Source organism: Anticarsia gemmatalis, chromosome 26 (assembly GCF_050436995.1).
Source record: "Anticarsia gemmatalis isolate Benzon Research Colony breed Stoneville strain chromosome 26, ilAntGemm2 primary, whole genome shotgun sequence".
In the NCBI taxonomy this organism is placed as follows: domain Eukaryota; kingdom Metazoa; phylum Arthropoda; class Insecta; order Lepidoptera; family Erebidae; genus Anticarsia; species Anticarsia gemmatalis.
This window is the reverse complement of record NC_134770.1, coordinates 7,122,761-7,138,852: the sequence shown is the minus strand read 5'-3', so window position 1 is coordinate 7,138,852 and position 16,092 is coordinate 7,122,761. Positions and strand designations below refer to the sequence as shown.

Below are 16,092 nucleotides of genomic sequence, written 5' to 3'. Positions count from 1 at the left end.
ATAGCCGGTACATTTCACAAGAAACGTTTGAGACGCCTACGAGAAACCTTCGCGGTCCTAATACGTAATGAGCCCTTTTGCTTAAGTTTGGTTACGTTCAAATAAAAATATGGGTCTTCATTTCTATTTATAGAATAGGTTATACATATAATTATGTTTAAGTCGTGATTAAAATGGTAGCGGCTATGCTTAGGAAAAAGAAGTTATACGCCCGGTTTCTGAGTACATTTAACCGAAGATTATCTATTCAGTATCGTTTTTTTATGTGAGTTTAAACGCTATTGAATAGATAAACTACCGTCAAATGTACCTCAGAAACCGGGGATAAGTCGTTTTCTGGACTAAAATATCTATCTCTCTGTAAGTTTTTGTCCAATCGGTTCAGCTGTTTTCAAGTCGAAGAAGATCAAACAAACAAATTTTCACATACCTACTTACTTATTTATAATATAAATAAGGGTCTTATCTTAGAAAAATACTGACTTTTCCAATACTGTTGATCTTTTTCACCCCCCTCCTTTTGCCACATCAAATGCTGGGAGGTGAAACCAGCCTATGATGTACTGGATTGTAGGCTGATTTAACCTCCTAGAGAATCTATCCCTTTTCCTTCCCTTGTATACATAAACAAATAGAACATGGTTTATATTGGTATGAACATGGTTTAAATCTATACTAATATTATAAAGCTGAAAAGTGTGTTTGTTTGTTTGTTTGGACGCGCTAATCTCGGGAACTACTGGTCCGATTTGAAAAATTCTTTCAGTGTTAGATAGCCCATTTATCGAGGAAGGCTATAGGCTATATATCATCACGCTACGACCAATAGGAGCAGAGTAACAGTGAAAAATGTTACAAAAACGGGGAAAATTATGATTATCTTAAGTGACGCAAGCGAAGTTGCGCATACGTAGTAGTATATATGGTTTGTATTAAATTACTAACGAGTCAGATAAAGTAAACCTTAGCTTCAAGACTGACTGAAAATGGAATAGAAATCAGGTTATCCTCACGGGATATCCAGTGGTTTACAATTACTTAGCTTTAATCCAATCTAGGGTTGCAATAAAGCTATGTAGATACCTCAAGGATAACGTGTTCTAACTATCCTTGGTATTGGCTATATCTATATATCTAGATATATCTTGGTTAGGAGCCTGCACTTATAGAAACTGCACAATAAAGAATATGACATTTAAGTTTTTTACGACAAAACTGCTGGACTGAATTAGATAAAATTCAGTGGCAGGGTAGATATTGTAGATCAGGAATCGACTAAAGCTACTTTTTCCCGGGTGTAGCTGCAAACATTTAGTAACATACATATATCTATACTAATATTATAAAGCTGAAGAGTTTGTTTGTTTGTTTGTTTGAACGCGCTAATCTCAGAAACTACTGATCCGATTTGAAAAATTCTTTCAGTGTTAGATAGCCCATTTATCGAGGAAGGTTATAGGCTATATATCATCACGCTACAACCAATAGGAGCGGAGTAGCAACGAGAAATGTTACAAAAACGGGGGAAATTATATTTTATAAATTTGATTTTCAAAACGCGTAGTTTTAAAAATCAATTTAAATTATTTTAGACTAAATTAGCCCGAACTTATTTTTACAAATGTGTACCTGTGTAAATTAAAAAAAAAAAAACTGATTCTGTTGTAAAACTAGCTTTAATTAAAAACCAGTGATTAACAAATCAACAGTCATGGAACGTAGACTTGAAAAGCTTAGTTTTATTTAACTATTATTTTTAGTCATGAAAATTTTAGTCATGATTGAATAACTAACACTAACACTAATCAATCATCAATCACGACTCATGATTGAATTTTTAGTCATTATTCATTAGTCATGAATAAATAATTTAATCTTAATCATCAATCATCAATCAAACTAAATTTTGCCCAACACTGGTAGTTACCCTACTTGTTCTACTGACATCTTATTTACAGCGACAGAAGGTTTTTCAAATTTACTGTCAAATTACTAACTGTTAATCTATCTAATACTCATACCAAACGTTTTCAAAACGTGTTTTAGGTTTCTTATCCGTACATACCTACTATAAAAAAAACTGCATTTTATTACAATAATGGGTGGTTGTGATTGGAGACTCCTTTTAAGCAAATATTATGCCTCGGTAAGACCTCGCTCTTCCATAGCCAAAAAATATTAGGTCGGGGAAAAAGTCTTCGCATTATAGCATGCATGAACTTGCCGAATGAAAGGTGACGTCATTAGCCCCCACTCCAAAACCTAAATGCTTTTTAAGTAAGTCACTTTATTGGTTATTTCATGAAAATAAAATATGTTTCTAATATTTTTAAATTATCTGACTGACTAATTTATAATATTATTATCTGTTCTGTTACCTAAACCTAAACTATAAAATACCGTACGAATATTGCATTATTCCCTGTAAACAAAAGATTAGCTGGCGTCCGTCGGAGTATCATGTCTATTGTGCTTGTGCTTCAAATAAAAGGGTTTCTATACAAAATGCACAGATTTACAATAAAAGCACATTTTCTAGGACTATGATAGACACGTGCAAGAGTTTCCTAGAATAACGAGCTTTGAAATAGTCTGGGTTCTTTAGAAAGGTAAAACTAGGTAACAGGAAGCCTTGTGACGTAATTGCTTTTTATAAAAATATAGTGACTTGAAATTAGGTTTTGTTTTTCATATAAAATATTATTTTATAGTTATTTTTTTGTGTTGTTTCGTTAGCTTTTTTATTTAGTAGAGGGTGGCGTTGCCATTAAGGAACAGTTTAATGAACTCTTAAGGCAAAATAAGCAGAAAGAAATCTTAATTAAGGTTTTTGGATAATATAATTTGCTCATGAAAGTTTTCAGTCTTTAGTGGTCCTAAATACGCATTTATTCTTTTTGCTTTAAAAATAATTTGTCTATACGTGATTTTTAACTGACTGCAAAAAAGGAGGAGGATCTCAATTCGACTGAATGTTTGTTATTTTTTCTGTTTGTTACCTCATAACTTTTTATTTGGAACTGAGGTAGTGGTCATTTTCTCAATAAAATTTCTTATTCCCGAATTATCTCTAGCAACATTAATTTTCAAAACATGTTATTTGTACCACTAAATTTATAAAATGAATGTGCGGCCAATATCACGATATTTTTGAGCTACACACAAGCGTATGAGAATCATCTTGTTTGTGAGTCACGGTCCCATATGGCGATGACCTGTATCACCATTCAAGTATTTATTCTAACTAACTGTGTGAAAGACAACCTTCAAATATTGCACGGATTTTGATAGAACTTACATCAGTATTTTGAAGTTCAAGGTTGAAGAAGATTTTGAGTGATTGCCCTTGGGTTTTCCTTAAGTCATTGGGATAATATTTAGAAATGAGATTTTGACTTTTGTGGCCCAGTGGTTGAGGTGGTCGTCACACTTCTACCATTGCATTGGAGGTCGTAGTTTCGATCCCACACGAAGCAATTATTTGTGCGATCCACAAATGGTTGTTTCGGGCCTGGTTGTACTTGGTGTCCATTGTTTCTTTGTTAGTAAAAGTTCTCAATAATAAATAACCTGGAGTTTGATAGCACACAGTGACGTACTATTAATCCATACTTCCATACTAATTATATAAAAGAAAAGGTTTGCCTGTTAAGAACACAAGGTTAAACGGCTGAGCCAATTTTGGTAAATTCAGACATTATTATTATAAAACAAAGACCCATACGACACAGTCAGTTAGATACAAAAATCAAAGAAATATATCAAAATAATATTAAAATAATATTTCTCTAAAATAGTCACTACCCTCAAAATAAATGTGGTTAGTTACCAGTTGCTAGTTTTCTCTCCGTATTTCGGACAGCGGTCTCTAACTAATTAGTTAGAAGGTACAATAATACCCGATACCCGGTAACTATGAGTACTGCGAAATACTTCACGATCGGTATCTCTTTGACAATTAGAGTTGTTAATTGGATGCTCGAAATTCGTCTATGATTGGTTAAAATCTATACTAGTAATATAAATATGAAGTGGTAGTAACTTCGTTATGTAAAAACCGCTATACTGATGGGGATAAATTTTGGTAGAGTGATAAATGAGTGACGTAGACTACCTTACCTAAAGTAACAAAATAAAGAAAAAATGAAAGAGTTTCATAATGTTATTAGGTACAAAGAATGAGTCAAAATTTCCACTCATTTTGTATTTAAATTTTAAAAAATCGGAGTCTTAAATGTAAACCATATTTTCCAAATCTAAAATCTAAATCAAATTTATAATGCAAAATTCCCAACCCGCACTTGGTAACCGTGGTGGACTCAAGGTCTAACCCCTCCTCTTTTGGGAGGAAACCCCAGCAGTGGGACAGTAATCGATTAAAAAGAAAAAAATCTATCTCATTATTTTTCGTTCCCCTAATGTTGCCAGAAATAAAATGGTGGTCTATTCAATAATAATCTTAATGACTTAACATAGCAATAGTATTAAGCAACGCGCTAATTATAGCCGGTACATTTCACAAGAAACGTTTGAGACGCCTACGAGAAACCTTCGCGGTCCTAATACGTAATGAGCCCTTTTGCTTAAGTTTGGTTACGTTCAAATAAAAATATGGGTCTTCATTTCTATTTATAGAATAGGTTATACATATAATTATGTTTAAGTCGTGATTAAAATGGTAGCGGCTATGCTTAGGAAAAAGAAGTTATACGCCCGGTTTCTGAGTACATTTAACCGAAGATTATCTATTCAGTATCGTTTTTTTATGTGAGTTTAAACGCTATTGAATAGATAAACTACCGTCAAATGTACCTCAGAAACCGGGGATAAGTCGTTTTCTGGACTAAAATATCTATCTCTCTGTAAGTTTTTGTCCAATCGGTTCAGCTGTTTTCAAGTCGAAGAAGATCAAACAAACAAATTTTCACATACCTACTTACTTATTTATAATATAAATAAGGGTCTTATCTTAGAAAAATACTGACTTTTCCAATACTGTTGATCTTTTTCACCCCCCTCCTTTTGCCACATCAAATGCTGGGAGGTGAAACCAGCCTATGATGTACTGGATTGTAGGCTGATTTAACCTCCTAGAGAATCTATCCCTTTTCCTTCCCTTGTATACATAAACAAATAGAACATGGTTTATATTGGTATGAACATGGTTTAAATCTATACTAATATTATAAAGCTGAAAAGTGTGTTTGTTTGTTTGTTTGGACGCGCTAATCTCGGGAACTACTGGTCCGATTTGAAAAATTCTTTCAGTGTTAGATAGCCCATTTATCGAGGAAGGCTATAGGCTATATATCATCACGCTACGACCAATAGGAGCAGAGTAACAGTGAAAAATGTTACAAAAACGGGGAAAATTATGATTATCTTAAGTGACGCAAGCGAAGTTGCGCATACGTAGTAGTATATATGGTTTGTATTAAATTACTAACGAGTCAGATAAAGTAAACCTTAGCTTCAAGACTGACTGAAAATGGAATAGAAATCAGGTTATCCTCACGGGATATCCAGTGGTTTACAATTACTTAGCTTTAATCCAATCTAGGGTTGCAATAAAGCTATGTAGATACCTCAAGGATAACGTGTTCTAACTATCCTTGGTATTGGCTATATCTATATATCTAGATATATCTTGGTTAGGAGCCTGCACTTATAGAAACTGCACAATAAAGAATATGACATTTAAGTTTTTTACGACAAAACTGCTGGACTGAATTAGATAAAATTCAGTGGCAGGGTAGATATTGTAGATCAGGAATCGACTAAAGCTACTTTTTCCCGGGTGTAGCTGCAAACATTTAGTAACATACATATATCTATACTAATATTATAAAGCTGAAGAGTTTGTTTGTTTGTTTGTTTGAACGCGCTAATCTCAGAAACTACTGATCCGATTTGAAAAATTCTTTCAGTGTTAGATAGCCCATTTATCGAGGAAGGTTATAGGCTATATATCATCACGCTACAACCAATAGGAGCGGAGTAGCAACGAGAAATGTTACAAAAACGGGGGAAATTATAACGCATTATCTCTTATGTGACGCAAGCGAAGTTGCGCGGGTCAGCTAGTGACATAATAAACATACGTTATGTTGGCACTACTGTCTATCTTTCGGTAAAAATAACAACTAATGTATGATTGGTTTCTAAACGATCATTGAAGAATTGTGTGTGGCCTTGTAGAGGTCAAGTCTCCATTCATAGTTAAGTAACAATAAAAAAATATTCAAGTGTTTCAAATACCATTAGCCGATTTTATAAACATTTTTTTTTTTTTTTTTTTTTTTTTTTTTTAATCTTTATTTTTAGAGAACTTGGTTCACAAAAAAAGCGACCATGTCGTCCTCGTATAAACTACATTACAATTCACTTAACCATAAATATATCTAAATACGCCTGGATTTCAAAATAAAATTAACTAATTTATACAGTATTTGAGCAACTTCGGATTCTGGTTGAGACAATATGCTGTTACAAACACCGACATTATGAGAAATTCCTATTATGTTGTTGAATAAAGTCACCCTGAGGGCCTCATTCCGGACACATTCCATCATAGCATGATGAACGTCTTCTATAATACCACATTCTACACAGTTTGGAGAGGGAACTTTTTTCATTAGAAATCCAAATTTGTTCAGTGGAATGTGACCAGATCGAATCCGAAGAGCCGTGACTATATTCCTTCTACTCATTTTTATTTTCTCAAACCAGGGATGCCGGTAAGGTTTGGGTTGGATGGTATTATACCAAATACCTTTATTTATTGAGCAAGATTCCAAGTATTTTAACCAAAGTTTATGAATATTGTCATTTAGCACAGGTAAATAATCAGAATAAAACATTGAAATATAATTTATCGGAATGCCATCCGACAAAGCTTCCTTAGCTAGTCGGTCTACCTCTTCATTACCCCATATGCCCACGTGAGACGGAATCCACTGTAAGGTAATGTTCTTACCACCAGCTTCGATTTTACGGATTGTCTCAATAATGGTATAGGCTATCGGTACTCCTCGAAAATTCGAGGTGCACCGAGCCACATGTTGTAAAGCACTTCTAGCATCCGACATTATTACAAATTTATTGTGTTCTATATTACTTACATAGGACAGTGCTTCAGATAAGGCAAATAATTCTGCATACATAATAGAAATATCAATATCAATTTTGAATTTAATTCTAGTCAACGTCTGTGGATCGAATACTGCTGCTCCTACAACCCCCTTTTCTTTTGAGCCGTCTGTATAAATTTTATAATAATTACTAAATTTACAATCTATTAACTCTCGACATTTGTCTTTTAAATAATTACTACCTAAACTTTTCTTAGCGCCAGATATGCCGTCTATGTAACAACTTATGCAGTTATCTAAATTGATATTTTGAACCCAGGTGTCTAGATTAAATAGCTCTATTTTTTCTGAACTATGTATTTGGATCGGTTTTAAAGATTTATGTATAGCAGCCAATAATGGAACCTTCTTTCGAGTCCAGTTCGTTGATAGACAACATTGATCAGAAAGTTCATTAAGGTTACCAATAATATCATTATTTTGAAATGAACGGTTCTTCAACCAGAATTTGCCACCAAGGTAGTGTCTTCGCAAATAAAGGGGTTGTAGGCAGAGTTCGTTCTGCATAACATGTATCGGGGTACTTTTTATGAACCCACCTATTATACGCATGCATTGATTTTGAACCTTATCGATTTTATATAAATGACTCTTAACACTTGCATCATAAAGAAAGCTGCCATAATCCAAGCGGCTACGTATAACAGATATATATAAAGTTCTCAAATATTTGGGATGTATACCCCAATCGGCACCAGCCAATATTTTTAGCACATTTGTATACTTGTAGCATTTATGAGTAACTTCATTTATATGTTTACCCCATTTTAGCGACCGATCAAGCCATACACCCAAATACTTTACACAGTCCAATAATTGTAAACGAGTCCCTTTAAGATTAACAGTAACATCTTGTCTATTAACGCCTTTTTTAAACAAACAAATTTTAGTCTTTTTTTCAGAAATCTCTAAGCCAATGTCTTCAACTAGATGGCACATGACATCCAAGGCGGATTGTATGCTTAGGCATCCCTGTTCTATTGATCTGTATGTACCATACAACACAAAATCATCGGCGTATTGAGAAATATAAACATTAACAATTTTGTGACATATGTGCATGGTAGCTACATTAAATAATAGAGGAGATAACGGGTCGCCTTGGGCTAACCCGCGCCCTGTGGTTCTCATTACAGCATTTTGACATTGAATAACCAATTCTCTTTGTTTGAAAAAAGCCCACAAATAATTACAAATTTTACTCCCAACGTCGAGATTATTCAAGGCATACAACAATATCTTGATATCGACATTGTTGTACGCATTGTCAATGTCAACAAAACAAGCCAACGTTTTTAAATTATTACAAAATCCTAATTGGATTTGGCTAACTAATCGCACAAGACTGTCCATACAAGATCGAGATTTTCTGAACCCTACAGTATATGCCGAAAAGCAACCTTTAACTTCTAAAAACCATTCCAATCTATGTTTTAAAATTGTATGAAAAATTTTACCAGGGCAAGACATAAGGGCTATCGGCCGGACCTTAGAGGTAATCTGGCCGTCTCCACTTCGTTTTGGTATCGGAACAATCTTAGTTTTGCGCCACTGATCGGGCGTATATCCCAGCGCTAGGAATTTGTTATAAATTTTAACTAAGGTAAGTTTACCTGTGAGAGGGAGGTGTCTAATCATTGAGAAAGAAATATCGTCCTCACCAGGAGCAGTATCTTTGGTTTTTGTTGCACGATTTAGCTCATGAATCGAAATGTCGGCGCTAAGCATATCGTTGGTGGATGAAAATATCGGCGGCTCGGGTGAAACATAGTCTGGACATAAATTATGCAATAATTCACTAGCTACATCAATGTTGACTTGTGATTTTGGTGAACGATATCCTTTTAGCCATCTCATGCGACGCCACATGTCACTCGAAGACGTAGATTCGTTTACACTGCTGCAAAATTCCCTCCAGGCTTTGGTCTTGGCCCTACGAATGATTCTTTGTGCCGATGCCACCTTTGTCTGAAGAATGGTTAGATTTTGAGGTGTGGGATTTCTCCTGAAGGTAGATAAAGCCAGTCTTCTTTCTGCAACTGCACGAGAAGTATCAGAGTTCCAATAGGGCTTTGGAGTAAATTTTTCGAGACGAAGCGGATCTTGACAGACTCTCACAGAGGGAATGAAATTGTTTGCAGCAATATTTATTTCATTGATGAACTGATCATAAGAGCTCTGCGGGTCATCTGGTAAAGATATGGTGGCGAACACATCATGAAGTGAACTGGTATATTCGTTCCATCTAGCTTTTTTGAAGTTGCGCTTTCTCTCTGAGGTAAGGCTTGGGGTAATAAAGGTGCATATCTTTATAACAAGATGATCGCTGCCGAGATTTTCATTAAAAACTTTCCATGCAAGTCTTAATGCAACATCATTGGTAGCCATGGTAACATCTGGAGATGATTTCTGAAGTCTGCCATTGACTAAACGGATTCTGGTTGGCGAGCTGTCATTCAGAGTCACATAATGTTTATCTAGCATTGCGTTAAATAACTGAGTACCCCTGGCATCCGTTTTATAAGACCAGCTGGAATGGTGGCCATTAAAATCTCCAGTTATTAACGTTTTCCTTGAACAAAGACTGAAGATGTTTTCCCAATCATTCGTTTGTGTATAGACAGTCGATGGGCAATATATGCCGATGATGTTCTCAACATTAGAGCAATTCAGAATCTTTACATAAACCATTTGTATACCAGGATTGAAATGTGGTGGCACTGGGTAGACTTGATATCTGATAGAAGAGTGAATAATGATAGCTACTCCCCCATAACCATCGTTTCGATCTTGTCGAACAATATCATATCCAGATAATCTCAGCGGCACATCAGGCTCGAGCCATGTCTCACTCAAAACGGCTATGTGAATCTTTTCCTGTGACAATAATGATTCAAATTCTGTTACTTTTGGTCGGATACTTTGGCAGTTCCATTGTATTATATTGAAATTATTATGAGTCTGAAGAGCCATTTTTAAAAAATATTTTGAAAGCAGTCCACTCCGAAAAATAACTTACTATAAAACTTATAATCCATTTATATATTATCTTACCACAAGACTTTAGTTTCTCCTTAAAATCTACCTTCTGCATAAAAATGATATCCTTTAACTTTTGCACTAACTGTAAAATATCTAACTCCTTTTTTCCCGCTTGTTCTGTACTTTCTTGAGTTTCTTCGATGGGTGTTGAACTATCACTTAGTACTGAATGTAATTCCTCTTCATAATTAATTTCCATAGGTTTACGCTGTTTACTTGTTTTCTTCCTGGTCGACTTTTTCGTTACTGTAGTAGAACTTGTGGAGGGTTTCACTAATTGTTGTAGAGAGTAGTGGTTAATTGTGCTCTGTTTTACTATCTCTGCGTACGATGGACTGCAGTCATGACGTGGAGTCGGATCAAGTGGCAAAATGTTGACGTCATCTATGCTTGACTGGTTACCATTCATAGCAGGCGGTGAAGGTGGAACGTATAACGTGAGAGCGCGCTTGTAACTACAATTAAACTCAGCCATCAATACCCGCAGTCGCTTTTCCTTTAGAAAAATAGGGCAAAGTTTTGATAAGGCCATGTGTTTACCAGCACAATTAACACATTTAAAATTAGTGGTTTCGCAATTTGGATGTGATTTGCCACACTTAGGACATACATTGGTAATTAACGAGCATGTTTTATAGTTATGGCCATATCGCCAGCATTTGGAGCATTGGGTGACCGGAAAAATATAAGCGTCCACTTTTATTTGCATCCCACACGCTAGCACGTATGAAGGTAAGGACGAGCCTTTAAAACAGAGCCTCACACATTCGCTATTTTCAAGCAAGCCACTATCAAAATTACGACGTTGCAAACGTTTAGCACTTATAATAGGAATGGTACACTCCAATTCATCTATAATATCCTTTTCACTCAATTCGAGTTCTATGTTTTTAATGATACCATAGGACACGCCCATTTCGTATGTTTTCTGACATTTGAACTCCTTATCGATAAAGTATTTACATTGAATTAATTTATCGGCACTATCCTCATTGCTAAATTGTACCAATACTTTATATGAGTTAACATATTTTATTTTAACAATGTCTGATATGTTCTCACTTTTTAAAATGCGCGCCAAACCTATTTGCTTAGGTAATATCTCTTTTTTGGACACAATGCTTACTTCAATGTGTTCCGCCGGCAGTCTTATAGTATTATTGTCTTTATTAATACCCCGCGCCATAATTTTCACTCTCCGCCCCACCTCCGTCCATAATTCTTCTTCATTTACACTCCTAGTTCTCTTCTCTGCTCTAATGTTACCTGAATCTCCATATGTATGTTCTACGCTCATCTCTAATAACGCTTCATTCTCCATATTGTTATTTTCCGCGCCAATTTCTAACGAGTTATTCATTTCGTACTCTCGATCGCCTCCGTCAGCCGTTAACTGCATAATATCACTATCCATAGCCAGTAGATACACAGCGCATCGTAAGATCGTAAGTAATGAATAAAATCTCAACAAGTCGCGCGATAACAAACAGAACCGGTTCTATGCGTCCTGTCGCCGCAAGCTCGCGTTTGTCACTGAAACATTATTTATGAGAAATTAATTAACGTTAGTTTGAACTTAAACAAGATAGTACCTAATGTGGTATTTGGACTGGGCGTCTCCGTGCTTCGGGGGGCACGAAAAAGGCGGTCCCGGTTGTTGTCAATAAGATAACAGTCATTAAGCCACGTCAAAGGCCTTCGGGCGGCTTGAACAACTTTGACACTAGGTTGACCACTAACCATACGACAAGAATAAGAAGAAGTACTTAGAATTATTTCTAGAATCTTTTATTTTGGACATCATACGTAACACTACGTATGGCAAGATGTTTGGATTTTCGTATAATTTCTTTTTCTGAATAAAAATATCTAAACGACAGTAATTTACGTTGCTTCAATTGAAAATTACAAAGTTAGTAATAATTACACATTAAAACGTAAAGACTACATTAAACTACTTATAAATAACCTAAATAAACATATTTTTGTAAGTTTTTTATAACTTACCTATTTATTTTATACATAATTTCACGTCTTTTTCCCATAGGAGTAGGCAGAGGACCAAAGAACGCCACTTGGTACGATCTTTACGAGCTTCCCTTGCCTCATTCACATCCATACATTTTGTCATATAGGATACTTTTTATATAGAAAGGAAATAATTACATTTACTATAATATATTAATCTTATAGTTTCAATAACGGATGTTGGTAAATAATCTTATCTTATCAAAATGTCCGGATTATTATTATAATCTCAAGCGAAGCAATTATTTAGATTTATAATCGTAAACTCAGTTAAAATAGATTGCCAAAATGAAACAATAGAAAAATAAATCTTTGTGGATTATTTTTTTTCAAAATGGCCGTCGTTTGACATTGAGATTGTTCTTGAATATTTTTCCAGATAAAAAGAGGCAATTTTACAGGCATTTTCATTCATACTTTTAGGTGATTGTACTTTTCAGTTAAACTTTTTAAATTCAAACCACATCATTCAGCAAAGTAGTTCCTGCGATTAGCGCGTATAAACAAACAGTCTGCAGCTTTGTATTATGAGATTTATTTGCATAGACTAAATTCTGGTATAGAAAAGATTTCTCAGGGTTATAAGTTTTCTATGAGTTAATCCAGGTTATAAGCATCTGTGTGTCAAAATTCGATAAAATCCTTTCTATAAAATAATATCATGTCATTGGCGTCAGCTGTTCACGAAATAGTAACAAACATAAAAACTTTCGCATTTATAAAATTAAGTAAGATTATAAAGTGTAAATTATAATTATAATAATAAAAAGGTAAAAATGCCTGTCAATTTAAATCTTCCAAAAAATCTTCGATTTGAATCCATACTTAATATTATAAATGCGAAAGTAACTCTGTCTGTCTGTCTGTCTGTCTGTCTGTCTGTCTGTCTGTCTGTCTGTCTGTCTGTCTGTCTGTCTGTCTGTCTGTCTGTCTGTCTGTCTGTCTGTCTGCTACTCAATCACGCCTAAACTACTGAACCAATTTGCATGAAATTTGGTATAGAGATAGTTTGATACCCGAGAAAGGACATAGGCTACTTTTTACCCCGGGAAAATGACGCATTTCCCGGGAAAATTCAGGTTTCGCCACCGAAGTTGCGAATAATAAATATTATAATGACATTGAATTAACAAAATTCCGTTGTCATGGCAACAGTTTTAATGGCGGATATGCTTTAGCGCGAGTTATATGAGATATAAATAATTTTGAGAATATTTTTCGTGAAAAAAAGCATATTTTGTTGTTAAGGAATAATTAAGCTTTGTATTAGTAAAAAAAATCATTCACGCGAGCGGAGCCGCACGGGTCAGCTAGTAGTCTATATTCTATTTATTTGTTAACACTCGGTACATAGTGGCCTTCAACTTGACTGCCACGGCCTGGCGACCTCGAATACGCTTTCGACATACGTTATCGTGTTATCGAACCCACTCGGTAAATTTACAAGTAATTTTATATATTTTTTGTTTTTATATAACTAAAGTTCGCGATGTTTCCTTGAAAATTTGGAAATACGTGTTTGTGTGAGAGCATTTTGAACTATTTTGTGATTTTTACTTCACTCGTACTTGCCCATGACTCCGTCTGCGTGGTTATATACCTTAAGACTCATACATACAGCTACAAGACTTTTGTCAAAAGGTGTATACATTTTTTGTAGTAGTTGAGTTACAAATATCTATCCAGGCTTCCGATTTTTATAATAAACGAGATCCTGCCTGCGACTTCGTTCGTGTGAAAAGATTTCTCGGGATAAAAAGTATCTAGGTGTATCATATTTCGGTAAAACCCGTCCAGTATTTTTATTGTACAAAAGTAGTAAACATTCATTCTCACACACTTTCGCATTTACAATATTAGAGGAAAATACAATAAACAATTTCTTTCTTCGATTAAAAACCTGGATAAGGAAATATCTCTAACCAACAATTTTCAAGACCGACTCGTCATTTAGTACAAAACGAAAATTAAAAAAAAAAATACTAAAATACACAAAACAAAGCAATATCATAACTTTTACTTTAGAAAAGATATTTAAGAAATATCACGGTAAATCTTTCAATACTTAACTTACCGATAGTTTTCATAAGAATGGTGAATATTTCTAGGTATTTTATCACGGCTTGCTCGGCGTTTCGATACAATTTGCGATATAACCCGGTTAAGAGGGAAATGGGCCGCGTCATCGTTCTTGTGTTATTGCTATATCTGGGACTAGTATAGAATTACTAGTGACATTCTATTTAAAAATATACTTAGCATATAAAACTTAATACTTTTAAAGTGAGTCGATAGGATTGATTTTGACATCCTTGATAGAAAACAAAAAAAAAACGAAGTTTTTCCGGCTATGGTTACATCTATACTAATATTATAAAGCTGAAGAGTTTGTTTGTTTGTTTGAACGCGCTAATCTCGAGAACTACTGGCAGGGGGGTTCCACTCCGCAGAGTAGGTATGATCGGCCGCCGGGCCGCATATGCGGCCTATCTCAGTAGGTTGCCACTTGGCGCGCTCGCTAACCGCGTCGCGCGATTTAGTGCTAGCTACACTTATCTATTGTCTTCATCTGTTTTCTGTTTAAATAAAAAAAATGTCAACTAAACAACAAAAAATCCCGTAAAAAAGCTAAAAGATACTGTAGTGTTTATGTGTGAACAAAGACAATACAGAATCGAAAATATCATAATAATATAATAACTATATAAATATAATTTTTTAATATCGTCGGCGCAATCCACGGAATACCTACCTATTAAAAAAGTGGCGGCGGCCAATCGTTCGTTCTATTCGCTTCTTTGATTTTACCTATAGTAAAGTTATGTTGCGTGTTAGTAAAGCTACCTATATTTATTTAATGGCCAGACAGCAATACAATTATAATTTTATTTTATAATGGTTAATGGGTTTTTCGAACACTATTAGGAACAGATTAACATGTTTTGAAGTATTGTATTTGCATAGGTACCTACACACTGTTCTCTTTATTGATTTATTTTAATATTTATATCGACTAGTGATAACCCTGTGTTCCGGCGGTGAAACCGGAGACGCGCGGCGATACCCAATGGACTATGAACGCTCGCGCAGCGCGATAAGATTCAATTTCGTGTGGCAGTCGTTAGTGTAGGTAATTTTTTATGCCTAAACTTCACTTTTGTTCGGAAGTGGACCTTCTGTACGGTAGTACTATTACTTATTCTGTGCTACTGGTCCGATTTGAAAAATCCTTTCAGTGTTAGATAGCCCATTTATCGAGGAAGGCTATAGGCTATATATCATCACGCTACGACCAATAGGAGCAGAGTACCAGTGAAAAATGTTACAAAAACGGGGAAAATTATGATTCTCTTATGTGACGCAAGCGAAGTTGCGCGGGTCAGCTAGTAATCCATACTAATATCGTTTATTTAAATGCTATTATCAAATTAAGTACCATTTTATCAAATTGAATACAAAAGTCTGTCTGTGAAATGATACGCTTTCACACCTAAACTACTGCACCGATTTTGATGGGACCCGGGATCTAACAGAATACTTTTTATTTAAAATAAAACTTCTACGAGGGTGTAGCTTTGAACGTTAGCAGAGCAACGTCAACTATTACAGAATATCTTTAAAAAAAGCTACATTTTAATCCATTTTTGGGTACCAGATTCTTCTATCAAGACCCTTAATAACCAGCTGTTCCATTTGTCCTTAGGTAAAGAAGTACAAAAACGATGGCGTTCCATCCGGGACTCTTACACGAAGACCTTCAGGCAGGGCAAGTGCGTGCTCCCGGAGCAGTGCCCCCCGGGCAGCAGGCGCTACCAGTACCACCAGCAAATGTCCTTCTTGCTGAAAGCTTTGCAGAACAAGTTAGTATATT

At 35.1% G+C, this 16,092-nt stretch overlaps 1 protein-coding gene across 2 annotated transcripts in view; it reads left to right on the top strand.

The window, feature by feature from the left end:
* The window catches only part of LOC142984314 (uncharacterized), a 75,741-nt gene that overhangs the window by 55,248 nt on the left and 4,401 nt on the right, over positions 1-16,092 (top strand). For both annotated transcript variants that reach the window (XM_076131835.1, XM_076131834.1), the window contains exon 2: positions 15,925-16,081. In XM_076131835.1, the coding sequence (XP_075987950.1) occupies positions 15,925-16,081 (157 nt within the window). The remainder of the gene's footprint in view (positions 1-15,924; positions 16,082-16,092) is intronic.